General features: G+C 35.2%; 2 protein-coding genes across 2 annotated transcripts; both read right to left on the bottom strand.

The window, feature by feature from the left end:
• Positions 1-195: 195 nt before the first annotated feature.
• On the bottom strand, positions 196-3,545 carry LOC111802635 (chloroplast processing peptidase). The gene is made up of 6 exons (XM_023687070.2): positions 3,081-3,545; positions 2,647-2,709; positions 2,489-2,557; positions 1,473-1,559; positions 629-696; positions 196-470 (listed from the first exon to the last, which is right to left on the bottom strand). The coding sequence occupies exons 1-6, from the start codon at positions 3,288-3,290 to the stop codon at positions 401-403; spliced, it is 567 nt and encodes a 188-aa protein (XP_023542838.1). The 5' UTR covers positions 3,291-3,545; the 3' UTR covers positions 196-400.
• A 1,388-nt stretch (positions 3,546-4,933) lies between these two features.
• LOC111802623 (cyclin-A1-1) lies at positions 4,934-13,836 on the bottom strand. The gene is made up of 10 exons (XM_023687058.2): positions 13,635-13,836; positions 11,094-11,157; positions 7,582-8,353; positions 7,102-7,417; positions 6,868-7,004; positions 6,401-6,627; positions 6,155-6,307; positions 5,875-6,058; positions 5,363-5,497; positions 4,934-5,272 (listed from the first exon to the last, which is right to left on the bottom strand). The coding sequence occupies exons 3-10, from the start codon at positions 7,804-7,806 to the stop codon at positions 5,201-5,203; spliced, it is 1,449 nt and encodes a 482-aa protein (XP_023542826.2). The 5' UTR covers positions 7,807-8,353; positions 11,094-11,157; positions 13,635-13,836; the 3' UTR covers positions 4,934-5,200.
• Positions 13,837-14,748: the final 912 nt, after the last annotated feature.

Genomic DNA, 14,748 nt, shown 5'->3' with positions numbered 1-14,748 from the left:
ATTTAGATTATAGAATCTTTACTTTGTAAATATATGGTTTCAATTTCTTACTTTATATCATATAGTTGCTAGAATTATTGATTGTAAAATGGAAAAAAGAAGTTCGGGATAAATCTCAAAGGAAAAATGAATGTCTGAATGCTGTCAAACGATTGAGAGAGTTTGAGATGCTAATAAACTACGTAACAAAAATGATGACGATCATAAATAAGATATGACGCAACTATTAATACCATGTTTCAAAAATATTATAAACACACCAGTTAACGAACCACACATCAGAATAAAAAATTTTAAAAAATTGTTTCTTCGGCATTCATAGAATCATATCTATGAAAGAAAAATAAAACAATGTTATATGAGGATGTGGAACTTACAAACTTGATGGTGTTAAATGAAGTCATTTGGTAGTTGGGTTGTGGCAAGACCAGAGGTATCTCCCAATAATGTTCTTGATGGGAAGAGGTCCCCTGTTCAAATGAAGAACAATGAAATGAATACTCCATTCCTTCACTTCTATTTGCAACTTATATCAAATACAATAACAGAGATGATCAGAACCAGCACCCAGCACCCAGCACCCAGCAAACATAACATACATATATAACATGAACTTAGTAACACTGACCAAATATGGGAGTCGTAGCTGTTGTTGCGGTTGTCGCCCAACACGTAAACATGGCCTTTTGGAACTTGCTGCGAGTTCGAAGCAAGCGAAAATTAACAACTAGAAACTCCAAGTTACTTTCTGTGGGAAACTAATATGGTTTTAGTCAGAGATGAGCACATCTAATTCCAACATATCAATGCCATGAATTCGGAGATAATCTATGAGATCCCACATCGATTGGGGAAGAGAACGAAATATTCTTTATAAGGGTGTGAACACCTCTCCCCAACAGACACATTTTAAAAACCTTAAGGGAAAGCCCGAAAAGGAAAGTTCAAAGAAGACAATATCTACTAGTGGTGGCTTGAGCTGCTACAACTGGTATCAGAGCTAGACACCCGGTGATGTGCTAGCGAGGAGGCTGAGCCCCGAAGAGGGGTGGACACGAGGCAGTGTGCTAGTAAGGACGCTGGGCCCCGAAGGGGAGTGGATTGTGAGATCCCACATCGGTTGGGGAGGAGAACGAAGCATTCTTTATAAGGGTGTGGAAACCTCTCTCTAGCAGACGCGTTTTAAGAAGCTTGAGGGGAAAGCCCATAGAGAACAATATCTATTAGCGATAGGCTTGGGCATTACAAATAGTATCAGAGCCATACATCAACCAATATGTCAGCGAGGAGGAGACTGAGTCTATCAAAGTCATATCATACCCAATCATCCTGCATAATCAAATCAACTTAACCATTTCGATTCTGCTATAAAATCCCAAAGGACGTGCTTTAGAAGTCTTAGTGCTGTCATAGAAAATTGCAGGATGATGCAGTGAAATGAAAAAGAAGATAGAGTTTGAAACAAAACTCACAGTTGACTTTGTGGTGTATGTTGGCCGCTCCGCTAAGAACCTTTCATCCTGAGCAACTCCATTGACATAGAGACATCCCTCACAAACCTGGAAGGTGTTGGATAAAAACCACATAAATGATTAGTTTCTTAAACTCTAGGAGTCTTCCCCTGCAAATTGATGTGGAATCTGTAGAAGTTTCTGACTAATAATAAGGAAACGTAGATATACATTTTGAGGAGTTCCATTTCTTGCATTATTCTCGTAGCTCTCTCTAACTAATCTCTAGGAGACTTCACACATTTTTCTGTATGGGCTTGAACAACCTAGAACCTCGGATACACCAAGTATCATAGTTTCTTACTACTAGAGCCACAGTTTAGGGGTACCTATGAGTGTACATTTATTGGCACCATGTTTAGTTGCATAGTTTCACGGTCATGCTTGTCCAAGGCGTAGCGTCTACGGCCGCATGTCGTATATCCCGATCATGCTTGTCCAAGGCGTATTGTCTATGGCCGCATGTTGGATATCCTGGTCATGCTTGTCCAAAACGTGTTGTCCATGGCGCATGCCCATTCCAAACTCATTTTACAAGCTTTCATCTTAGATACACCTTTACTATTTCATGTTGTGTCAATACGGAGGTGTGTGACCATTCACCAAAATCATGACTGCACTCGCCATGGCTAAAATGCCCCAAAATGTACTATAAGAGATATCACTAGTTGTCACTTCTTCCTACTCGGTTTTTATATGTTATCAAAACCGTTATTGTTGCCTACTCGCTTTTAGCTTATAACATTACTTTCTTTCAAACTGTTTTCAACGCATTTCCTCGCTCACGTTTCCTAAAAAATCTCTCTCAAACGTGACTCAAGGCTCAACCATATGCAACGTTGTCTGAGAATCCGAATATCTCACAGCTGACTTGTTCACTGAGTTAGAACAAGTGTCGCACAATCGCTGTCCTACTACCGCAAGAGTACGAATGTGACACATAGCAATAGTGTAACGATAAGAAAGCTCTTACATACCTCAACCATGTCTCCGGCTTTAGCAACAACTCTCTTTACAACGAGGTTCTCTTCTCTGCGTCCAGATTGCTATAGCACACCATAATTCCAACAGAGTCCTGTTAAAAAGCAAATTTGTTGAAGTAAAAGACATATAGGATAGTCATCTGTAAACTAACCTGTGTCGGGTCTCGGAAGGTTATAATGTCATCTATAGAAGGATTTCTGATGTAATAAGAAACCTGTAGAAGAACAAGATGCAATCAGAACATTAAGTATTAGTTTGAAAAAGATCACATGAAAATTTTCCTTACAGTCTAAGGTAAATGACATCAACAGTTCCTTTCATTCATGTTATCGTTGAGCATTTCATTTGTCTCGAGAACTCTAGGGTTTAAGTATCCAAAGTAAATTACCAACATAGAGTTCGATCTGATCTCAATCCACATCTACTTTTCTACGATCATCATTTAACATGCACAAAAATGCCCTAAAAAATCTAGGCGAACTCAAGAAATCAACTCAGAACAACAGAAGAAACCTAAATCGATTTCAAAATTTGATCGATAATTCCAAAATTCATCTTAAAACCAGAGGAACTCAACAAATTTACCTTCTCGACGAGAATCCGATCTCCGATACGAAGAGTTGGATACATTGACGACGATGGAATGAAATGAATTTCCAAATACATAGACCACAAAATCAAAACCACAAGACATCTGAGCAAGCCGTCAAATCCAGGCCATCTTGGAAAACCCCAACTCAAGCACGTCATCCATCGCAGCGTAGAATACAACATAAACGGCCTCAAAAAGCTCATTTATGAAATCGCAGAAATTCCTGAAGGATAGAAGCGAAAAACAAAAGAAATGCTCAGTAGATTTGGATTGAAATTGAAATGCCGAAAACTTTTAAATACTTCTGTAGCAGAGAGAGAGAGGAAGAGAAAATCTGTAAATTTCCAGGAAAGTGAGGAGCAGAGAAAATTCAGCTGCTACAGTGATTCAGTTCCTTAACGCATTCACTTGAGAGTATGTTCTTCATTGATCAAATTTTCGTTTTCTATATTTTTCCGCGAAAAAATAATTGTTATTATGATTCCAAAAAATTGTCAATTTCATTTTTTTTTTTTAATTTTTTTTTTTTTTTTTTTATTTGAGTGTGACTATTTCATATGTTCGTATTTTTATTTATTTGTAAATTATTTCTACATTTTTTAATTAACATTTTAGTCTTGGTAGTATTTTTTTATTATTTTAAAATTTTTGTTTTCAAAATTTCAAACAAATGATGTAACTAACCCTGTAATGCTTTGCCACGTCAACAAAACTCCAAAAATGTGGGACCCACTTATCTGCCAGCGTGTCCACTTCCCAACCATTTACGGCACCCTTGTTCTTCTTTGTTCTTTTCTGTACCTCTGTCGTCTCGACTGTCACTTCACTACTGGCCATGTCTCTGATTCTGCTCTGTTTACTTATTCACTTATCTTCTTTCCTTCCGCCGTCGGCGGCAATGCCCACGGCGGTGACAGCATAGTCTTCACCGCCCGTGGCCAGTTCTTCTACGCCTTCGACGTCTGCACCTTCCCAACCGACGACAATGATTCCCCTTGTGCAGCGGATAAAAATAAATATCTTGTATGTTAGTCTCTAATAGGAATCACGATTCTCTACAATTGTATGATATTGTCTACTTTGAGCAAAAGCTCTCATGGCAACCCACGATTTTCCACTAAATTAAATCAAGCTTGAACAAAGTACACTCTAAGCCTCCATTGAGGTTTATGGAGCTCTCAAATAGTCTCCCCTTAATCGAGGCTCGATTCCGTTCTTTGGAGCCCTCAAACAAAGTACACCATTTGTTCGACACTCTAGTCACTTTTGACTACATCTTTGAAGCTCACAATTCTTTGTTCGATATTTAAATATTCTATTGACATGGCTAAGTTTAGAGCAAGACTCTCATACGTTAGGAATCATAACTCTCCACAATGGTATGATATTGTCCACTTTGAGCATAAGCTTTCGTGGCTTTGCTTTTAAGGGTTCCCCAAAAGGCCTCGTACTAATGGAGATAGTATTCCTCACTTATAAACTCGTGATCTTCTACCAAATTAACCAACGTGGAACTCACTCTCAATAATTCTCAACCGTCTCTTATTACGATTCACCATAAGTATCATATTCGACGCAAATATCTTGTATCTATTTATCGCTCTTTCCATTTACTCTGTAAATGATTATAAAGAGAACTTTCACCATCGTCTAAATGGTGTAATTTTAGCAAATATTCTTGTGGTATCTGAACCCATTTAGTTTAGTAACCCCGATCCTTCAATAAATCAAGGCTAAATATCCTGGATATCACGTCAATGAACCCGACGAGAAGAATTTCAAAGCCGATGACCGACAATAAACACAACGTCTATAATCACAATGTTAAGATGAAGTAAAAAAAGAATCAATGTAAAGATTTCTGGGAGTCACTTCCCCTTCATTGCTCTTTATATCATCAAATTATGAGGAAGGATGACAAACATATGAACTGATCTTTGTACAAATCTCGGAATTTTCGTAATTAGCTACAACATTACAACCATCCGCCAAGATCCCGACATTATGCAGAAAGAAGCAGTGGCAGTTTATGTCGCTCTCCAATCTTCAACTGTCTCTATCTGCTGTTAAAGTCAGACTGCTACTAATCAACTGAGCATTGGAATTCAAATCTCTACTGCGTTCGATTCTGGAAAAACTCGGTCGGTATTGTCGGAGGGCAGTACTTGGTTGTCACATGTTTGTACTGAAGCAAAAAACACCAACATATCAGCATAACAACGTATGAATAACTTAGAATCATGTTCTGTCAGGCAGAAGTGGATAAGAAGCTGACCTTATGCTGGCTGTATTTCTCTCTGATTGCTGGTAAGCTTGAACTATGGCTGTTACAGCAGAGGCGATGCAAATCCTTAACACAGTCGACGAGATCGGATGGCTGGTAATGTGTGTAATGTTGCAAGGTGAGGTCCTGTACCAAAGATGACAAGAGCAGGATGAGCTTAATTGGTTTATTTGCAGGATAACCAAGCCTACCGCTGGTAGATATTATTCGTTTTTGCTCGTTACATACAGCAATCAGCCTTATAAGGAATGCCTCGTTCCACTCTTCAAGCGATGTGGGATCTCAGAATCCACCTCCCTTGGAGGCCCAGCGTTTTGGCTGTCACACTGCCCAGTGTCGGCTTTGATACTATTTGTAACAGCCCGAGTCCATTGCTAACAGATATTGTCATTACGTCTTCTAGGGAGAGGTTTGCACACCCTTAAAAGGAATGTATCGTTTCCCTCTCCAACCGATGTGGGATATCAAAGAAATACTAGAGGAGATGGAGGATTGTTCCATACCCATGGTCTCTTCGTCGGGAGAAGAATGAACTTCGCCAAGAAAACCGCCGAGGCAGCTATGAGCGACGGGGCGTAGCAGAGCATATTGTATTCTAAAAGAGACAATTCGGCGATGAAGTTCGACAAGCACTCCAATTGCATCGATGAAACCTCATCGACGCCTCGAGCAACACGAACAAATCGTCTGCAACAAAGAAGCAATGGTTCAGAATTATGAGGTCATTGGTGAAATGAAATAAAGTAAAGTGAACATCACAACAACAATTCAATGACTGACTACCTTAAAAAACATTTGGGTGTTGGAGCTGTCATTTCAAACTTCAAGTAATTCAACACAGATGATTCCATTTGCAAAACCTCTTCTTTGAAGTATGTGTTATCAGTTATGTAACAAAATTCTTCCACTTGAGGTGCACAGATCTCTTCATATTTTCTGGAATAATGCACATTTCTTACAGTCAACATCAAACGATCGAATCGAAAAGAAAACGAAACGGAAAGATCATCAATGGTATCGAATTCTTACGAAGCAATCATCATACAAGCAACACCAAGCAGCTGTAACCGTTGTCGATCCATCGAATTCCCCGATAGGTATCGATCGATGTAGTTCACAGTCAAGTATAGAGTATCTGGCACAAGCCTGTACTCTTCTGCTACCTCCACGAGCCAATCAATCAGTATGGCTCGCATGTTTGAATTTATATCCTTCTGAACTTTTTCTATGAAATCCGTAGAAGGCCTTTTCTTTGCCTGAACCAATAACATTAAACAATCAGACATCTTAAAAATCACGACTCTCCACAATGGTATGATATTGTCCACTTTGAGCATAGGCTCGCATAACTTTGCTTTGGGCTTCCCCCGAAAGGTCTCATACCAATGAAGATAGTATTCCTCACTTATAAACCAATGATCTTCCACTAAATTAACCAACGTGGGACTCACTCCCATAATTAATTCGGATGGGTGTAAATTAAAGAGAATGATCACCTCAGATGCTCGCAAGTGATTGTAAATATCACAAGCAATTGTAGCACATTGTTGGGGATCCATGAATTCAGTATCAACATCAATGATGCAGCCATCTGTTTCCATTTCAGCTGGTACATCTCTGTTGCATATGCTACCTGCAAATGGCACCAAAACAGCTGCTGAGAAATTTATACAAAACAAGAACAATTGGTTTAAAAAAACACTTCTTCAAGCATTTGTCCATGAGCTCACCTTTAATTGGTACGTGACCTGAAATGCAGAGACTGCTTTTAGTTTTCCTCTCAACAGAATCTACTGCTGGGACGTCGTTATTGTCCACGTACTCGACGTCGGGACTCTTAAAAGAATCACAAGTAGACATAGTTTCATCCATGGAAACTGAAGCTCCATCTGATTTAGTTGGAGAGACAGCCATACTACTTGAGATAGCAATGGCATCAGTTCTTGAGAAAGTTGTGACATTGCTAGGGACAACTACACTGGTCGTTTTGACATCGAGCAATGTCGGTGTCTTTCTGGTTTTGACAGCTTTGGTTGCACAGGGTACCTGGAAACAATAAAGGGTACAGAGATTCAGCAATGAAACTGAGCTCCATTGACAAGATTTAAACAATTCATTTCAGAAACACCCACAAAGTCAAATTCCAAAAAAAAACAAAACGAAACGAAATGAATCCAGACAACAAAAACCATCAAGAGTCAAGTAAGTACCAAAACAGGGGGCGGAACAGAGCCTTTCGCAGCACTATGAGAAGAATTCTTAAGATTCGTTAAGTTACCAAGTGGAGCTCGTTTCTTCGCCAAATGCGGCGGAACCACCATAACTTTCCCGACATTGTTGGTCGAGGAAGCCGAGGAAGCCGAGGAAGCTTGTCGTTTAGCCAACGACGAGGACGTCGACGACGAAAACGACGAGCGGCGATTATGGGCAGGCATGGCGGATCAAACCCAGATGAGAATTTAAGAAATTCAAAGAAAACTTAATAGAATTCAAACAAATCTCTCTTCTATTCCAACTCCAACCTTCTTGGCGTGAGAAGAGAGGCACCAAGAAAGCGCAGAATCAAAATCAACCACCAAAAGAAAAAAGTGGGGGATGGAGGGAAACAAAAGACAGTTAAAGTTCTTGAGATTTGAAGAGAATTTGACCGATGGGGTTAGGATTTGAAGAGAGACACGGCGAAAGAAGAACAGAGAGCGTTAACGAAAGTGAGGGGGAGAGGGCAAGTGTGATTTATAATAAAGGGGATTTTAATTAATTACTGGTTTTTTTCTTTAAGGCGGGGAATTTGGATAATTTTGAATTCAGGAAGATCCTGACCGTCGATCCAAAACTCGGTATTCGTTAGGAGCGGACATAAGAGATGGAGCCCATTTAGGTTTCGCCTGCGGGTTTCCTTTTGAGCGTCACAGACGAATCTGATACCTCCATCTGTAGGTGTCCTTTGGGTTTTGTTCCCTCTGTGTGGGTCCTTTTTGCAACCTTCGAAAGTCACAGGAGCTGTCAGATTACGGTTCAAGTTTATTTGAATTTGAATTCAAAACGGTCACTGAATCTGTCTTTTTCTTTTTTTTTTTCTTTTTTTTTGCTTGGTCGTCTTTTTCAGCACCCCATGTTTCTCTCTCTCTCTCTCTCTAAGCAAATATTTAAATAAAATTTGTTTTTTATTCTTAAAAAAAAAATCATGCATTTATGGAAATTAAGAAATAAAATAATATTATTAAACCGAAAATAACTCTAAACTTCGGGACCATAAAAGAAAGATAAGTCAAAGATCAAATATACAATTTAATTACTTCATTTGTACGCGAAATATAAAGAGAAATGAAAATATAATAATAATAAATAAATGAAATAAATTTGTGCTAAAGCCAATGAATAGTATTTAATTTCTTTTATTTTCCTGCTAAAATAATTTATAATAAATATAGAAAATTCATTAAAAAAATTAGTTTTGAAATTATTTAAAAATATAGAAAAAATTAATTTTGAAATAGAAATGGAAAATACCCCACCCGATGGAGACACCTATTTTCAAATTATGTTTGGATATTTTTAATTTAATTTTTGTTGTTTATTGGTTTTCCAACTCAGAGGCAAATGCCTCCAATATTAATTCAAAATTCAACACTCACTCACTTTGAATTTTGAATTTAGCCTCCTATTTGTTATTTAAATATTTTATTTTAATTAGGATAATACAACAACGTTTCCTAATAAGTTCTTTTGTTTTTTTTTTTTTCAATTTTATTAAATTAGATAATAATTTTTATTCAATGTTATAATTTCTATCTTCTATTAAAATCTTACTAAACTCATTAATTTCAATAATATCAAATTTTTATAAATATTTAGCTCTAGTGTCTTTTTCTTTTTAATCTTGTCGAGGTATATTTTATAATTTAATGAAAAACATATATAAAATGAAAAAAAAAAGTAATGAATGTTTACATAAGAAAGGTACATTTGTAGCAATTAGCTAAATTTATGAAAATATTTGATAAATTGAAATTTTAGAGTTAGAAATATATAGTGGAAATTAATTTTTTTCCCTAAAAAAATGAAAGTATTTGCCTCCTCAACTTTTTCAAAATGACATCAACATGGTTTTGTCCTGTTTTTAGTCTCCACGTCTCTAGTACTACAATTATATCTTTAATTTAGGAGGGAATAAATTTGATTTGTTGAAAAAAAAAATATTATTATTATTATTATTATTAAATTTAATTAAATAATAGGTTATATGGAGATAATAAGTCCATGGATTTTTTAATTTTAATTTCGTATCTAATAACATTTAATATTTAAAAAATGATCAATAAATTTAAAAAATGTCTAAGAACTTCAATCGAGGGGTTTATAACGTATTAAAATTTTTGAAAATTTAACTAAACTATTATATGTCAAATTGAAATTTAAAAATTATAAATTTTTTATTACAAATAAATCACTTAAAAGTATTATGAACATTTTTTTTTTTTTTTTGTACTTATTGTTTTCTACTAATAATTCTTTTTGTGAGACGACTTTCAAAAAGTATATAGCAATAAATTTTGTGCTAATTTTGCACCAAAAAAGAATCTTCTATTATAAATGAATTTTCTACTTTTTGTCGATTTTCTACAGACTAAGAAGGAAAAATGTGTGATAAATTTTTTTTTAATGCAATATGTTTTAAAACTTTAAAAATGTTTAATAGTCATAAGTTTGAATTTTGTATATAATAAATTCTAACATATTTTAAATTATAAAACTTAATTCATTAACTTTATATAATAGAATTCTAAAATATTTATTTCATATTTAGTATATTATAAAAAGTCGACACTAATTATATGTTTAAGTGGATAAATGGAAAAGCTTTGTAAATCTATTAAACATTTAAAAAGAGAAAACCAAAGATGTAAAAAGAGAATTTCAAACTTATGACTATTTCAAGACAATGCGCATCCTACACGGCTACTCCAATAGAATACAGAATCTTCAATCTCAAAGCCTATCCCTTTTCAAAACGTTTTTGAAAATGCCTTTTCAATTGAATATAGACTGTGTTTCTAGCTTTGACACAAACACCTTTCTACAACTATAAAATTTAAAACTTGGCTTGAAATTTAAAAATATTTGTAAAAGTAGTATCGAATTAAAGAATCTCATATAGTCTGGGAAGGCATGAGAGCTCCATTTTCTATATTTGTAATCAAACTCATTTAATATGAGAACAAAAACAATTTTAAAAAACAATAAACCAAAAATCAAAATGGTTATTAAATGGGATAAGATCCTTATTTTTTGTTTTTGAAAATTATGTTTGTTGTCTTACAATTGTTCCTCGTGCCATGGTCCTTAATTTTAAAAAATTACTTTTTTTCTAGATTTCAAAACTACAGAAAAAACCTACTTTATAAATTTAATTTTAAAAAATAAAGAAAACAAAAAACAAATGGGCCAAACAAATGGGCCAACAAATTACTAATTTTGAGTTTAAAATTACACTTAGAATTTTGAAATTGTTGGTAAAATATTGATAATGAAAATAAGTAATATGTAAGATATTTATAAACTCAATGAGCAAAGAAATTTATGATTTTATAAAGCATAACTACTAAACAACCTAATGCATGATAGATCCATAAAATATTTGGAAATCTGAGCCAATAAGCAATAAGAATGGAGCATAATTTTGAAACTGAACAAAAGTTTCAAGATCTGTAGTAAAGCATACCTGTTAAAGTTAAAGTAATAGATAGCAAATTGAGAGGAATTTTCAAAGACGGGATGCATAAGTCCTGCAAATGAATTGAAATCCGTGCAAATTAGCTTTAAGTCGTAAATATGTGATGGTTAAAGTTAAAACAATATGCAACTGTCGAGCATAATCAACGAAGCTTACAATAAACTGCATATGTAAGGCCAAAACACTAATAAGCTTGGCCAAAATGTATGGTAATGATTAAGGAATTAACCAAGCAAGGTTATTGGTAAGGAGCCAATTTTCCTTCTAATTTTAATTTACCAACAAACTTTTCATCTCCACTATTATTTTGGTTATATGTAACTGCCCAAGCCCAAGCCCCTACCACTCAAGGTTTTAAAATCCATCTACTAGAGGGAGGTTTCCATACCCTAAGGAATGTTTCGCTCCACTCTCTAACCGATTTGGGATCTCAGAATCCACCCCCTTAAGGGTGTAGCATCCTTGCTGACACACCCCCCGGTGTCTAACTCTGATACCATTTGTAACATCAAGTCCACCGCAAATATTGTCTTTTTGGGCTTTTCCTCAAAGTTTTAAAAAACGTCTCCAGGGAGAGGTTTCCATACCCTAAGGAATGTTTTGTTCTCCTCTCCAACCGATGTGGGACTTCATAGTTATGATCTAGAATGACATTACAATCCCAATCAAAAGACAACCAACATCCCATATTTACTAAAGAGAAATAATTACTTTTCTATTATCTTGGAAACATGCCCTTCTTCATATTCATATTTTCATAACCGTACAATATTATTTGTACTTATATAACCAAGAACTTCTGTGAGACATTAATTACACTTCTAGCATGCTCAGCCTAACTTAACAAGTTTTGCACCAAGACAATACTGAGTTGTCCAAAAGAAATGAGTTCTACCTATTAGTTTTCACTAGGGACGGTATACATTAGCTACAGTGTACACTTGGCTTGATTCTTTAAATTAAATTTAAAAAAACAAACAAACAAAAAGGAAGGGAGTGCTTTCCTCCAACTTGAAAACTTAGTCCTAGATAATACTAAGGAAATTAGTTCTACCTGTTAGTTTCACTAGGGACGGTTATACTAGCAACAATGTACACTTGGATTGATTCTAAAAATTAATTTTTTTATTGAACAAAAAAAAAAAAAAAAAAAAAAAAAAACAAGCAAACAAAAAAGAAAGGAAGTAGTTTCCTCAACCTGAAAACTTAGTCCTATTTGGTAATGATTTTGTTATGAAACTTAGGACTAGTTTCGAAAAGACAGGGGCATCTTGCGTAACCATCTTTCGGCTAACCTAGCCTCCTCCGTCCCTCGGGACCAACAAGGGGTAGTACAGGAATATTTACCTATTGTCCATCGACTACGCCTTTCGGCCTGATCTTTCAAACTCCGATTCAAACAGGAGAAGTACGCCATGCTAATGTGCCTTTGATGCTAAATTACAAGTTTAGTATTTAAACTTTTAGCTTTGTGTCTAATAAATCCTTAAACTTAAAAAAATATCTAATAGTTCTCTATCTTTCAATTTTATGACAATGGATCCTTAAACTTCACGTTTCATAAAGACTAAAAAGTCTTTAGACTCTCCCAATTTTGGAGTTTCAAAATTCGAAGTTCAAAAAAGTATGAATATACATTAGGGAAGGGGCATTTGTGCGCCACTGTTAAATTTTAATTGGATAAATCTTTTCATATCATTTATTGTGAACAACACAAAATCGTAGCATTAAGACGAGATAACAACGCTTTACACTACGACCAACACAACTCTGATGCCAGAATGACATTCATCGGGTGCATCTCTGCATCATGTAGAATCTGATAGGCAGATTCAAAAAGTTTGAACTAAAAGCAAAAATATGAGAAATGAAATGCATAAAATCAGATAATGTCGTTTGAAAGAAAAGTTAACTGAGATTTGATATGAAGTAGAAAAGGATAATATCAAGACGGACTTTATCTTTCGTTCTTCAACACAAGAAATTGTACAAAAACAGAATCAGCCGAATTTTATGAGCAAGAAGTTCTTCATATGGAGGTTTAGACATTATAATGCGATTTTCTGTATCCTAAACGAAACATTCTACTACTGCGATTCTTCATTGTGCTAAGCTAATACCTCCATTCTCTATACAAGAATTAAAACTTCCATTCTACGATATTAATTCATCCCCTAATTCGTATCAATAGTCGATGAATTCCTTCATGAATCAAACTAAAAGGCTGGCCTACGTATTAGAGTGTTGATAAAATTCGTTCTGGCCTTATACTCCCATAGATCAAAAACACAAAAGCAATGTAGATTTCTTCCCTGTATCTCGCCTTCATTTTTATTTCCGTACCATTACACTTCTAAAACATTCTTAACTATACTATACACTTCGAAACCAGTAATCGTTTCAAAAATAAACCAGAAACTACAGTCGCAGAATTCACAATGTTGCAAGTTAATACAAACTGACAATCAGATATTTGTTTGCAGAGACATGGAGAATCAAATGAGTTAAAAATTCAACGGAAATGCGTACCATTGGAATCCGCCGATTTAACCTTCTCCGAAAAGATATTCTAGAGCAACGAATTCAATCTCGATCGAAAATTTCCTCGGCGCAAACCACGAGTGTGTGGAACGAATTCCAGTTCATCCGATCGATTCGAGTTAAACCGATCGCTGAAATCACAAAATCAAATGAAATGGAAGAGGAGTAAACTGTACCGAAACGGACAGCGGAATTTTGGCGGTTTTGTGCAGCAAGAGATGATGGATGGTTCCTTAATCATTGTACTTTTCTCCGCTCGTAGACGTAGCGTAAGAAAATGGATCTGAACCGTCGATTTGGACCACGGAGATATTTTCTGCCGAGGCGATTGAACCGCTTTCTTAAACCAACTCCTAATCCTCACCCAAACCGAACCGATATCCGGTTCATAACCAACCGATTAAGGACTAATACATATATTCTCCACTATTTCATTGAGATTCAACTCATCAACTTCAACTTCAACCGTTTCATGCTCGGAGTCACTTGAGTGTTCTTATTACAGTTATAGACTCCACATTGGTAGTTGGAAACGACTATTTATACCTCAAACGCTGAAGAGTAAAGGAAGAATTTAATCGATGAGGGACTTTGTTAAGAATGAGAAATAGAGATCGAAACAGAAGACTTCCAATCCCACTTCTGTTTCTCATTCTTAACATAATGATATGAATCAAGAGACATCAATCCTACAATATGCTTCAAGGAAGATGTGAATAAAATATTGTTAAAATTATCAAAATATATTTTAATTCATGCCACATGGAAGAAGAATGAAGTTTCATGTTATAAATTTTGGTGAATTACAATTTAGAGTAATTTATAGATATTATTTTTCATTAATGTATTTTAACACTTTTTATTTACTTTTTATTTGAAGTTTAATGGTTAATTATGACCATTAAGTATGAATGTTACAACTCTTTGAATGCAACCGTTTCATTTTGAGTCTATATAAAGTTATGTATGTTGTATTTGGAAGTAGACTTGGAAAATGTAGTAAAAAAATTTTTTTGTGCTTTCTTTAGCCAATGGCTAAGTTTCTTTGCAATTCTATGTAGTTTAGGTTGCATGTAGAATCATTCAAGCTCGACATAATCAA

This window comes from Cucurbita pepo, chromosome 1 (assembly GCF_057944985.1).
Source record: "Cucurbita pepo subsp. pepo isolate OVF chromosome 1, ASM5794498v1, whole genome shotgun sequence".
Taxonomy (NCBI): Eukaryota; Viridiplantae; Streptophyta; class Magnoliopsida; order Cucurbitales; family Cucurbitaceae; genus Cucurbita; species Cucurbita pepo.
Note: the sequence above shows the minus strand (reverse complement) of the source record. Positions and strands in the feature narration are given on the sequence as shown.

Coding starts and splice junctions, on each gene's coding strand:
- LOC111802635 (XM_023687070.2), bottom strand. CDS start 3,290: ATGAGCTTTTTGAGGCCGTTTATGTTGTATTCTACGCTGCGATGGATG. Junction 1,560..2,488: donor AAGCCGGAGACATGGTTGAG/GTATGTAAGAGC, acceptor AACACCTTCCAG/GTTTGTGAGGGATGTCTCTA. Junction 697..1,472: donor CATACACCACAAAGTCAACT/GTGAGTTTTGTT, acceptor TCGAACTCGCAG/CAAGTTCCAAAAGGCCATGT.
- LOC111802623 (XM_023687058.2), bottom strand. CDS start 7,806: ATGCCTGCCCATAATCGCCGCTCGTCGTTTTCGTCGTCGACGTCCTCG. Junction 6,308..6,400: donor GCTTGTATGATGATTGCTTC/GTAAGAATTCGA, acceptor GCATTATTCCAG/AAAATATGAAGAGATCTGTG. Junction 5,498..5,874: donor TCCCGACGAAGAGACCATGG/GTATGGAACAAT, acceptor TCTTTGGTACAG/GACCTCACCTTGCAACATTA.